Source organism: Salvelinus fontinalis, chromosome 2 (assembly GCF_029448725.1).
Source record: "Salvelinus fontinalis isolate EN_2023a chromosome 2, ASM2944872v1, whole genome shotgun sequence".
Taxonomy (NCBI): Eukaryota; Metazoa; Chordata; class Actinopteri; order Salmoniformes; family Salmonidae; genus Salvelinus; species Salvelinus fontinalis.
Window position 1 is genome coordinate 93,605,398 of NC_074666.1, and position 13,548 is coordinate 93,618,945.

The 13,548-nt window shown below is 43.8% G+C and overlaps 1 protein-coding gene across 1 annotated transcript in view; it reads left to right on the forward strand.

The window, feature by feature from the left end:
- slc6a16a (solute carrier family 6 member 16a) overlaps positions 1 to 12,806 on the forward strand; it is a 38,121-nt gene extending 25,315 nt beyond the window's left edge. Inside the window, exons 10-12 of the mRNA XM_055895476.1 lie at positions 253 to 412; positions 4,515 to 4,677; positions 6,358 to 12,806. Coding sequence (XP_055751451.1) covers positions 253 to 412; positions 4,515 to 4,677; positions 6,358 to 6,693 — 659 coding nt within the window. The 3' untranslated portion in view covers positions 6,694 to 12,806. The remainder of the gene's footprint in view (positions 1 to 252; positions 413 to 4,514; positions 4,678 to 6,357) is intronic.
- Positions 12,807 to 13,548: the final 742 nt, after the last annotated feature.

Below are 13,548 nucleotides of genomic sequence, written 5' to 3' on the forward strand. Positions count from 1 at the left end.
ATTCAGTAGGTCACTAAATATCTGTGTTCTTTGTCGTTATGATTCAGTGTGTCACTAAATAGCTGTGTTCTTTGTCATTATGATTCAGTGTGTCACTAAATAGCTGTGTTCTTTGTCATTATGGTTCAGTAGGTCACTAAATAGCTGTGTTCTTTGTCATTATGATTCAGTAGGTCACTAAATATCTGTGTTCTTTGTCGTTATGATTCAGTGTGTCACTAAATAGCTGTGTTCTTTGTCGTTATGATTCAGTGTGCAGCTGTGCTCTGGGCTTTGTGATCGGACTTTTGTTTACCCAGCGCTCTGGGAATTACTTTGTGACGATGTTCGATGACTACTCTGCCACCCTACCCCTGATCATCGTGGTGGTCTTTGAGACATTCGCTGTGGCCTGGGTGTACGGAGCTGACCGGTAAGACGTCCAAACGGGTTTACCAATACCAATGTAATAGTAGAATACCAATGTAATAGTAGAATACCAATGTAATAGTAGAATACCAATGTAATAGTATAATACCAATGTAATAGTAGAATACCAATGTAATAGTAGAATACCAATGTAATAGTAGAATACCAATGTAATAGTATAATACCAATGTAATAGTAGAATACCAATGTAATAGTAGAATACCAATGTAATAGTAGAATACCAATGTAATAGTAGAATACCAATGTAATAGTAGAATACCAATGTAATAGTAGAATACCAATGTAATAGTAGAATACCAATGTAATAGTATGATACCAATGTAATAGTAGAATACCAATGTAATAGTAGAATACCAATGTAATAGTATGATACCAATGTAATAGTAGAATACCAATGTAATAGTATGATACCAATGTAATAGTAGAATACCAATGTAATAGTAGAATACCAATGTAATAGTAGAATACCAATGTAATAGTAGAATACCAATGTAATAGTAGAATACCAATGTAATAGTAGAATACCAATGTAATAGCATAATACCAGTGATGTACAGTACTCCTTTCTTTGGATAATTTATTCACGTTTTCTTTTCTATGTCACATTGCATTAATTACAACAAATATTTGCGATGTCCCTCCGTAATACAGTATGATCCTGCCTACTTTCTGGATCATGTCCCACGCAGTTTTTGAATTGGGCTTCAAGAATATAAAATGCAGCCATTTAAGATTTACACTGAGTGTACAAAACAATACCTGCTCTTTACATGACAGACTGACCAGGTGAATCCAGGTGAAAGCTATAATCCTTATTGATGTCACTTGATAAATCCACTTCAATCAGTGTAGATGAAAGGGAGGAGACAGGTTAAAGAAGGATGTTTAAGCCTGGAGACAATTCAGACATGGATTGTGAATGTGTTCCATTCAGAGGGTGAATGGGCAAGACAAAATGTTTACTGTAAGTGCCTTTGAACGGGGTCTGGTAATAGATGTAATAGACACCGGTTTGAGTGTGTCAAGAACTGAAAACGCTGCTGGGTTTTTCACGCTCAACAGTTTCCCAATGTATAAAGAATGGTCTACCACCCAAAGGACATCCAGCCAATTTGACACAACTGTAGGAAGCATTGGAGTCAACATTGGCCAGCATTCCTGTGGAACGCTTTTGACACCATGTTTGACACCATGCCCCAATGAAATGAGGCTGTTCTGAGGGAAAAGGGAGACAACTCAATAGGAAAGTGTTCCTAATGTTTTGTATACTTAGTGTATGTAAAATGATATTTCTATTCATGGTTTAATTTACTTCTAACTGTTGCCTTTCATGAAGGTTTTCGATTGCGTTTTCTTTTTTGTAATTGAAAACCTTCATGGGTGGCACTTGGTAGAAGTAAATTAACCCATGATACAAATATTATATTACATACATTTTAAATGACCGCGTTTTGAGGAATTTTATCATATAATCTTGAAGGCCATTCAAAAACGGCGTGGCACATGATCCAGAAAGTAGGCGGGACTTTCATACCATATGGTGGAAATGATTTCTGTGTATGTATGGTGTTATACAGTGTAGGAACAGATTGTTACATAGTACTTACAACTCTGACACCTAGTGGTAGTTTGTGCAATTACACATTGAATTGTCATGTTTTCCAATGCGATTATGGTATTGTAACGGTTTTCCTCCTCCTCTTCATCCGAAGAGGAGGAGCATGGATTGAACCAAAACGCAGCTTCTGAAGTTGACATATTTATTTACAGAAAAGACGAAAACACGAACTTCACTATAAACTAACAAAACAACAAACGGAGTAGACAGACCTGGACGACGAACTTACATTAACACGAAGAACGCACGAACAGGGAAAATAGACTACACAAAATGACGATGTACAAAAACAAACCGAACAGTCCCGTATGGTGCGACAAACACTGACACAGGAGACAACCACCCACAACGAACACTGTGAAACAACCTACCTAAATATGACTCTCAATTAGAGGAAAAACGCCAAACACCTGCCTCTAATTAAGAGCCATACCAGGCAACCCTTAAACCAACATAGAAACAGAAAACATAGAATGCCCACCCAAACTCACGTCCTGACCAACTAACACATACAACAAACTAACAGAAATAGGTCAGGAACGTGACAGGTATAAAGTTTAGCACACTATGGTATAACGACTTTGTTGTCGAAAGGGAGACTGTCTTAACTTTACTGCCAGTCTACCTTTCCAATCCCATATCAACCCCATAGCCCTGGGCCCTAGGCACGTGCAGATCTGAGAGGAGTGGATAGGTGTAAGCAATATGGTGGTAGCTTTCACCTGACCTCTGATCGAAGGTCAAAAATACACAGGTTAGGACAACGTAGTAATTCCATGCGGAGCGTTCTAAAATAAACAAGTTCATTGGCCCAGCAGCGTTGCTGATTCTACAGGGTTAGTATTGTAAATGTGACCAGCGGTCAGGACATTAAGTAATAAAGTGGCTGTAGTGGCTGTCATTTTAAACACATTTAAATGAACAGGACGAGAGAAAAACAGTTATGTACTTGCTGAGTAGTTAGCTGAAACTTTCTGCAATGCTGACATCCACTTCCAGTCATTTTCGCTCGCATTGCTCGTCCCATTGTTTAGATTTGTTTCCGCATTTATGCAACGACTTATGGGATATTAGAATCCTCTTGTCCTAACCTGTAGATTTTCAACCTTTTGTATTTATTTTTCTAGTGAACCTTTGTTTTAACAGGGAAGACATATTGAGACCTACGTCTCTTTTACAAATGTGCCCAACATAATACAACATTGTAATATATATATATATATATATATACAGTACCAGTCAACGTTTGGACATACCTACTCATTCAAGTGTTTTTCTTTATTTTACTATTTTCTACATTGTAGAATAATAGTGAATATATCAAAACTATGAAATAACACATATGGAATCATGTAGTAACCAAAAAATAGTTAAACAAATCAAAATGTATTTTAGATTCTTCAAAGTAGCCACCCTTTGCCTTGATGATAGCTTTGCACACTCTTGGCATTCTCTCAACCAGCTTCATGAGGAATGCTTATCCAACAGTCTTAAAGGAGTTCCCACATATGCTGAGCACTTGTTGGCTGCTTTTCCTTCACATGGGGTAGCATGTTCGATCTAATGAGTGGACATGTAGTTCATCTGAAACATTCTTACGAGAGTTTGGAAACAACATGTATTTAGTTTTGCCCATATTAGCACAGGTTTTAAATCAGCAAGGTATTCCTGCATAGCTCTAAAATCTGACTGTAGTTTTAACACAACCAGATTAACAGTTGGGGCATTAGCATACATAATTAAAAATAAGAAAACATGTTTTTAACCTTTATTTAACTAGGCAAGTAAGTTAAGAACAAATTCTTATCATCCGCATATAGATGAAGTTTGCATTTTTTTTTACAGATTGACCAATGGTGTTTATATATAGTGAAGAGAACATGTCCCAAAATCAACCCCTGTGGTACACCTTTATGTACTTCAAGACATTCAGACTAAACCCCATCAATTATGATGGCCTGACATCTGTCACTAAGATAATCATGAGACCATGAACAGGCATCAGAGCTCAGCCCTATCGAGGACAACTTACATAATGATCAGATTTAGCCTTTCTGATTTGTCGTAGACAATGATTCCTCAGTTGCTTAAAAACTTACCAGTGCAGGCCTAATCATGTGTTCCTGGCCTTGACCCAAGCATCAACTGTTTTATGAATGACTTCTGCAACTTCCGGAGTGTACCAGGCCTTCGATTTACTTTTAACCCTTCATTTTCTGAAGGGAACATGATTATCCACAACACTATTGAAGACATCTGCAAAATGTCTCAAAGCTAAATCAGGTTCAGAGATATCTGAAATACAATCAAGCCTCTGATAGGCTGGGTGGAATTGTTGCCATATTGTGGACAGCTATCTAATCCTCTAACATCTCCACAAGAGTCTAGCGGGCTAGAGGCTATAGGGGTTGGTTTGAGATTCAGGATCTGTGATGAGGACATTTCTAGCATCTCATCTCCTCCCTAGCTTCTTGGATGACATTGAGATCATGCTGAAATGGCGCCCCCCGGTGCTGTATAAGTACCTGTGGAAGTACGTGTGTCTGTTTGCTATGGTGGGCCTGCTGGCGGCAAGTCTACTGCGAATGGTCTTCAAACGACCGACCTACACAGCCTGGAACCACACCACGGTGAGATACCCCTACAATGGCCCTGGTCCCTGTTCCTGGCTGGCTAGATGGAGGGCTTCCTTTCCTTCCTTCCTTTTGACCTTCCTAACTTCCTTCCTAACTTCCTTGAAGTACATTATTCTCTCAATTGCTTGATTACACTCACGTTCTTTTCTTCACTCTCTTCTTATACCTCCCTTCCCCTCCCTCCCTCCCTCTTTCTTTCTTTCTTTCTTTTCTCGCTTTCTGTTCTCTCTCTCTTTCGCTCTCATCCCCCTATACAACGTGCTATCTAGAACCCAAAAGGATTTTTTGACTGTCCCATTGGAGAACCCTTTGAAAACCCTTTTTGGTTCCAGGTAGAACTCTTTTGGTTCCAGGTAGAACCATTTTGAGTGCCAAACACTGTAGGTGCTCAGATGCAATAATTGAATAACCTAATAACCAACGTTTGGACAGACAAGCTGTCTTCATCAGGGTATAATGACAAACACTGCGGGGTGACTTGTTTATATAGTGTCAAAGGACACACACGGGTGTCTGTAATCATAGCCGGGTGTGGCCTGATATCATTGGTTAATTCTCAGATATAAAAATAACATACCAAAAACATGAATGGATAGCATACGATCATAGATACAATCTGGCTACATAAGCCTACAAACATTTATAATAGCAAAATCACAATAATCACAAGAATGGCTTCAGATCAAAGTCTATATTGAGACCGAAGGGAGCAAGGGTCTATAAATGAAAGCCTCTCGTTTTAACAATAAATTGTCGAGGTCACCCCCTCCTAGCGAGGGTGACATGTTCGATGCCGATATAACGTAGGGACGAAATCGAGTGTTTTGCTTCCAAAAAGTGGGCTGTAAGTCGAGGTTTTGCACCTTATTTTGCTACGATGCTCCGAGATTCATACTTTTAATTTGCGTTTTGTTTTACCCACATAATTTTTACCACAAGGACAAGTTATAAGATAAATAACTGCCTTAGTGGAGCACGTGATAACACCTTTGATTGGGATCTGTTTCCCTGTTTGGGGGAGTTTGAAGGATCTACATTTATAAGTGCCATTGCATAGAGCACAGCCATTACACTTGTAGTTTCCATCCAGTAGGGGCGCAAATAGACGTTGTGCAGGGATATCTTGGGGTGGTAAATCAGAGTTTACCAATTGATCTCTGAGATTTCTGCCCCGCGAGAATACAATCAAGGGAGGGTTCGAAAACACATTACCGATACTGTCATCGGTTCTTAGAATGTGCCAATGTTTGTGAACGATTCCCTTCATTTGTTCAGAGAACTTTGAATGGCGGGTAGTTAGAACGCAAGCATGCTTCTTTTTGCGAGACTGTCCCTGAAAAAGATCATGTCACCCTGCAGTGTTTGTCATTATACCCTGATGAAGACGCTTGTCTGTCAAAACCTTGGTTATTAGGTTATTCATTATTATAAATTGTTCAAGTGTTCTACTCCGCTGGCCAGCACCTCGCCAAAATAGATGTGCATTTCTTTTGCCTCTAGAAGGACCCTTTTGAGTTCCATGCAGAACCCTTAACACAGAGGGTTCTACATGGAACCTTAAAGAGTTCTACCTGGAACCAAAACAGGGTTCTACCTGGAACCAGAAAGTGTTCTCCTATGGGGACAGCCGAAGAATCCTTTTGGAACCCTTAGACTGTATGTCTTCCTCTCCAGGCATCGGAGACAACTCTGGAGTACCCAGGCTGGGCCCTGGCCATGTTGGCCATGCTGATCCTGGCTGCCACCCTGCCTGTCCCTGTTGGCTACTTCCACTCCTGGCTGAAGAACCGTGGCATGGGCCCCGAGGGGGAGCTCGCGGGCCAGGAGATAGACCGAGAGAGGTACACCAAGTGCAACTCCAGAGACGCCCTGGACTCCAACTCCCAGCATACCCCTTCGGTGGAGGATGATGGCCGACCCAGGGCTAGCTTCCTACCACTAGGCCTCGACCACTACAGACTCCTCCCACAACAGGAAGATGTGGAGGAGGAGGAAGAGGATACGATGTGAGAGAGGGGTTTGAGAATCGAGGGACGAAGAGAGGAGAGTGGCAGTGGAAAAGAGAGACCCACTTTAGAGAGAGAGAGAGAGAGAGAGAGAGAGAGAGCGTCTCTTGACTGAAATAGTGGAAAGGACTCCACTTATATCCCCAGACTTTTAATTGATAATGAATCTTAATAATGTATTACAATGTATATGACCGTTTATCCATATTACCAAAGAAACCTAACATTAGCACAATGTAATAACCTGTATCCTTAGTGCCAACGCACACCTATCAGTGACCTATCATAAGTGACCTATCATAAGTGACTTATCAAACTTGACCTATCATAAGTGACCTATTATAAGTCACCTATTATAAGTCACCTATCATAAGTCACCTATCATAAGTCACCTATCATAAGTCACCTATTATAAGTGACCTGGGGTGGCAGGTAGCCTAGTGGTTAGAGTGTTGGGCCAGTAACTGAAAGGTTGATGGATTGAATCCCCGAGCTAAGAAGGTAAAAATCTGTCATTCTGCCCCTGAACAAGGCAGTTAACCCACCTTTCCCTGGTAGGCTGTCATTGTAAATACGAATTTGTTCTTAACTGACTCGTCTAGTTAAATGTACTATTTAAAAAAACAATCATAAGTGGCCTATTATAAGTGACCTATCATTGTACTGCTAAGTACTGTAAGAAGTGCCTTATGGTTCAAGTGCTGTATTAACACACCTTGAACTGTGATGAGTGTTTCAACTAGCTGCTCACAGGTAAATGATATGTATGACTTGTATTCTTGGGTTTCTTGTAGTTTGACTTGATTCTGCTCCAAAGACACCTTATGAAGGTGAGGAGTATTGAGGGAAGCGAAGGACTTTAAAGTCCAGCTTGTATATTGCATAGTAATACTCTTGTAAGACAAGTAGAGGCTCTGATCCAGAGAGCCACAAAATATATATTTGATATATTCTGATATGCAGTTTTTTTATTAGGGTGCTAAACTTATTAGTTCAGGAAAGTAAGAAGCTGAATTTGGGGCAAAGATTGGGGAAGTTGTGCAGTGGTACTCGTTATGACCAGTGACCGCCCATATACAAAGATCCTGCCAATGTAACTTCTAAAGGATGTTTAGAAAATAACATGCCTTGTGTCTGAGGTTTTACTAAGTAGTATGTGATGGTAGTGAGAAACAGCACAATCCCCATAGCTGTGTGTTAGTAGTGTTATTAGTAGTGCACTGACTGAAAGGGAACTTAACATTCACATCATCTCCTGATGCTGATTGTTGCTTCTGACCCAACGTGTCTGTCTGTCAGAGGCCCCATCAGGGGGCTGGTCACCAGGCAGAACCAATGAGCTAAAGAGGCCCCATCAGGGGGCTGGTCACCAGGCAGAACCAGTGAGCTAAAGAGGCCCCATCAGGGGGCTGGTCACCAGGCAGAACCAGTGAGCTAGAGAGGCCCCATCAGGGGGCTGGTCACCAGGCAGAACCAGTGAGCTAGGGAGGCCCCATTAGGGGGCTGGTCACCAGGCAGAACCAGTGAGCTAGGGAGGCCCCATTAGGGGGCTGGTCACCAGGCAGAACCAGTGAGCTAGGGAGGCCCCATCAGGGGGCAGGTCACCAGGCAGAACCAGTGAGCTAGGGAGGCCCCATTAGGGGGCTTTTCACCAGGCAGAACCAGTGAGCTAGAGAGGCCCCATTAGGAGGCAGGTCACCAGGCAGAACTAGTGAGCTAGAGAGGCCCCATCAGGGGGCTGGTCACCAGGCAGAACCAGTGAGCTAGAGAGGCCCCATCAGGGGGCTGGTCACCAGGCAGAACCAGTGAGCTAGAGAGGCCCCATCAGGGGGCTGGTCACCAGGCAGAACCAGTGAGCTAGAGAGGCCCCATCAGGGGGCTGGTCACCAGGCAGAACCAGTGAGCTAGAGAGGCCCCATCAGGGGGCTGGTCACCAGGCAGAACCAGTGAGCTAGAGAGGCCCCATCAGGGGGCTGGTCACCAGGCAGAACCAGTGAGCTAGAGAGGCCCCATCAGGGGGCTGGTCACCAGGCAGAACCAGTGAGCTAGAGAGGCCCCATCAGGGGGCTGGTCACCAGGCAGAACCAGTGAGCTAAAGAGGCCCCATCAGGGGGCTGGTCACCAGGCAGAACCAGTGAGCTAGAGAGGCCCCATCAGGGGGCTGGTCACCAGGCAGAACCAGTGAGCTAGAGAGGCCCCATCAGGGGGCTGGTCACCAGGCAGAACCAGTGAGCTAGAGAGGCCCCATCAGGGGGCAGGTCACCAGGCAGAACCAGTGAGCTAGAGAGGCCCCATCAGGGGGCAGGTCACCAGGCAGAACCAATGAGCTAAAGAGGCCCCATCAGGGGGCTGGTCACCAGGCAGAACCAGTGAGCTAGAGAGGCCCCATCAGGGGGCTGGTCACCAGGCAGAACCAGTGAGCTAGGGAGGCCCCATCAGGGGGCTGGTCACCAGGCAGAACCAGTGAGCTAGAGAGGCCCCATCAGGGGGCTGGTCACCAGGCAGAACCAGTGAGCTAGAGAGGCCCCATCAGGGGGCTGGTCACCAGGCAGAACCAGTGAGCTAGAGAGGCCCCATCAGGGGGCTGGTCACCAGGCAGAACCAGTGAGCTAGGGAGGCCCCATCAGGGGGCTGGTCACCAGGCAGAACCAGTGAGCTAGGGAGGCCCCATTAGGGGGCTGGTCACCAGGCAGAACCAGTGAGCTAAGTGTCTAATAATATATTTTGTACATAGTGTATATCCAGTTCATAAGAAACACTTACTTGAAGCAGGAATTGCATTTTTGACTCTTACTTTCAATGAGCTGCAACTTTACCTCCCTTATGATCTAGAGACCATGGTGCAAAGTCTCAGTCCTCAAAGCAGACTACTCCTTTAACCTAATCACACTGCCGTTCTGATCCTAATCATACTGTTCTGGTTCTACTCCTTTAACCTAGTCACACTGTCGTTCTGATCCTAACCATACTGTTCTGATTCTACTCCTTTAACCTCGTCACACCGTCGTTCTGATCCTAACCATACTGTTCTGGTTCTACTCCTTTAACCTGGTCACACCATCGTTCTGATCCTAACCATACTCTTCTGGTTCTACTCCTTTAACCTCGTCACACCGTCGTTCTGATCCTAACCATACTGTCCTGGTTCTACTCCTTTAACCTCGTCACACCATCGTTCTGATCCTAACCATACTCTTCTGGTTCTACTCCTTTAACCTCGTCACACCGTCGTTCTGATCCTAACCATACTGTCCTGGTTCTACTCCTTTAACCTCATCACTCCGTCGTTCTGATCCTAACCATACTGTTCTGGTTCTACTCCTTTAACCTCGTCACACCGTCGTTCTGATCCTAACCATACTCTTCTGGTTCTACTCCTTTAACCTCGTCACACTGTCGTTCTGATCCTAACCATACTGTTCTGGTTCTACTCCTTTAACCTCGTCACACCGTCGTTCTGATCCTAACCATACTGTTCTGGTTCTACTCCTTTAACCTCGTCACTCCATCGTTCTGATCCTAACCATACTGTTCTGGTTCTACCCCTTTAACCTGGTCACACCGTCGTTCTGATCCTAACCATACTGTTCTGGTTCTACTCCTTTAACCTCGTCACACCGTCGTTCTGATCCTAACCATACTCTTCTGGTTCTACTCCTTTAACCTCGTCACACCATCGTTCTGATCCTAACCATACTGTTCTGGTTCTACTCCTTTAACCTCGTCACACCGTCGTTCTGATCCTAACCATACTGTTCTGGTTCTACTCCTTTAACCTCGTCACACTGTCGTTCTGATCCTAACCATACTGTCCTTTCCAGGCCAATTCAGCTCGGCTCGGATCAACTCCATAGTGTGAAAATTGATTTTTCATCCTTCCCTTGTTACCAGAGATTGATTTGTCGCTGGGAAACTAGGTGTGTGCACACGTCAGCCAATCATTAGTTGATCATAAGTACCAGGGAGAAACACTAACCTAGCAGGACTGTGGATGTCGAGGGCCTGAGTTTATGCACCCTTGATCAAGACAATCAAATGTTACTGTATTTCTCAGTGTTGAGTTTACCAAGGTCAACTGTTACTGTATTTCTCAGTGTTGAGTTTATCCAGGTCAACTGTTACTGTATTTCTCAGTGTTGAGTTTTCCCAGGTCAACTGGCTAACTCATTGATCCTGCCTTGTGAGTTTACCACCCAGCTCTGCCCATTCATGTCATTAGATATAAACTGGGATTTCTGAGTGCTCTGCACAGCTATAACCATCAAAGCAAAGCTAGTAGCAGCAATGGAGACTGCAGAGAGAACAGAATCCTCCACCGTTACAACTGGGGCGTAGACTTCACAATGATTGTCCAAACATTATCATGGCAACACAGCGTGACTTAGGCCTTATTAGTAACTGTAATGAAATAACAAATGTTCTGATTTAATACCAGACATGCACCCAGCTACAGTCCTCTTCCACTGATTTTCCATTGAAATAGTGTTTGAAATTAGTATTTGAAAAAAATACAAATTCTAATTCATATGAAAAAGGGAATCCAAAAGTAGTGACAATTCCAAAACTTGTTTACGACCCTGTTATGACATGGTAATTACAGCTTATTTCATTGGTAGTTAATATGGTATAACAAGGCTAAGCCTATAGTGTCAAGTGTGGCCGGAAACATTACTGTACTAGAAGGATTGGTACACTTGTAGTCCCACAGTCAAACACACTCCAGGTCAGGGATGGGCAACTCCAGTCCTCCAGGGCCTGATTGGTGTCACACTTTTCCCCATCCCCAGCAAACACACCTGACATCAAAATCATGATCTTCAGTTTAGAACGCAATTAGTTTAATCAGCCGTGTTTGCTAGGTGTGGGTGAAAAGTGTGACACCATCCCTGCTCCAGGGGAATAGATTTGCCCATTCCTGCTCCAAGGGAATAGAGTTGCCCAGCCCTGCTCCAGGGGAATAGAGTTGCCCATCCCTGCTCCAGGGGAATAGATTTGCCCATCCCTTTTCCAGGGGAATAGAGTTGCCCAGCCCTGCTCCAGGGGAATAGAGTTGCCCATCCCTGCTTCAGGGGAATGGAGTTGCCCATCCCTGCTCCAGGGGAATAGAGGTGCCCATCCCTCCTTCAGGGGAATGGAGGTGCCCATCCCTGCTTCAGGGGAATAGAGTTGCCCATCCCTTCTCCAGGGGACTGGAGTTGCCCATTCATGCTCCAGGGGAATGGAGTTGCCCATCCCTGCTTCAGGGGAATGGAGTTGCCCATCCCTCCTCCAGGGGAATGGAGTTGCCCATCATTGCTCCAGGGGAATACAGTTGCCCATCCCTGCTCCAGGGGAATACAGTTGCCCATCCCTGCTCCAGGGGAATAGAGTTGCCCATCCCTGCTCCAGGGGAATGGAGTTGGCCATCCCTGCTCCAGGGGAATGGAGTTGCCCATTCATGCTCTAGGGGAATGGATGACAAAAAGTGAGGGAGACTGAAAGACAGATACGCAGTCCTGGGTTCAAGGACACGCCCTGAGATAGATGAACTGCAGGATGCTGGGTTGTAGTGATTAGGGCACAGCGTAGAAAAACGTTTTGCAACTATGAACAATTGTTTCTTATTGTTCAGGTATCCGTCCCTGTTTCAGTCAGTTTTCTTCTGTTTGGTGCATAATAAACACTACCCTGTTGAGACAGTGAGAGGCCACATTGTCATCGAGACTCCGCACTCCAGACAATCAAGGCAGCTTTGTGTTTGTTTTTGTGTGTGAGTTCATTACAGCACATTCTTACCAACACCAAAGAGGTTTGCATGCAGTGTTTTACTGTATATTGTGAAAAAGCTTGTGCTATTATGCTGCAATTTCAGCTTAGCTTGATCCATGTTGAGGATGGGTTTGCATGGACACCACCTTGGCCTTGTTAGCTCCCTAGGAACTGTGATTATGTTTGTGTGTATGCCTCTGACTGAATCAATGTCAGTGTAAAACTGAGTGTGTGTTTGTGTCTGTCTGTCTGAATATATATATGTATGAGTTGTTTTGAAAGATGTCTTACCTCAAGTATGTATGTGTTGTTGTCAAAAGAGAGGATTGTACTGTATATACCAAATAAAGTATACTTTTGAACAGGTGATTTACTGTTCCGTGTTTGTTTTTGGCTTCTATTCCTCCTAGGGCAGGGCTCTCCAAGTCCGGTGATGGGGAACTACTGGGTGAACAGGCTTTTGTTCTATCCCAGCGCTAACACATTTCCAATAAGGATCTGCATAACTGATCATGGCCATGAGATATGTTAAGAAAGGGGATTGAGATAGGTAGAATAAATATCTATTATATTTTACTGTGTTCTATTCTAAAGCAGTGGTCCAGTTGATGAGCAGGCTCTGCGGTTATGATGGAGTTTTACAGTGTATTGGATTTTAAAGAGGCAGCCTGCTTTAGAATAGAACAAGAGAGTATAATATAATATAGAAACTTAATTTTCCATTTTGTGAGAAACGGAAATATCATATATTTAAAAGTCCAAACAAAGATAGGCTACATAAGGTGTGGATAGGCTGAAGCTAAAAAAAGTCAAACCTGTGGAACTTCCTTTAAACTGCTGCTCTCTATGGTCCTATTAGGCAGCCTACCCCTGGCCGCTCCTAATACCCTTCCCAATAACACCTCCTTTCCCCTGAAGTGTAGGCATACTCTCGTTCACTAGGCTACTTCCCACAAATCTAAAAGCATTGGATTGGTGGAGGCATTTAGGCTAGAGGGAGTTTACACCAAATGTATTTAACCAGTGATTTCCTTCAAATCAGTGAAGGGGAAGTTAACAAGTGCAAACTTTGGGAGGAAGGACAGATAATTGCGTCTTAAATCTCTACAGA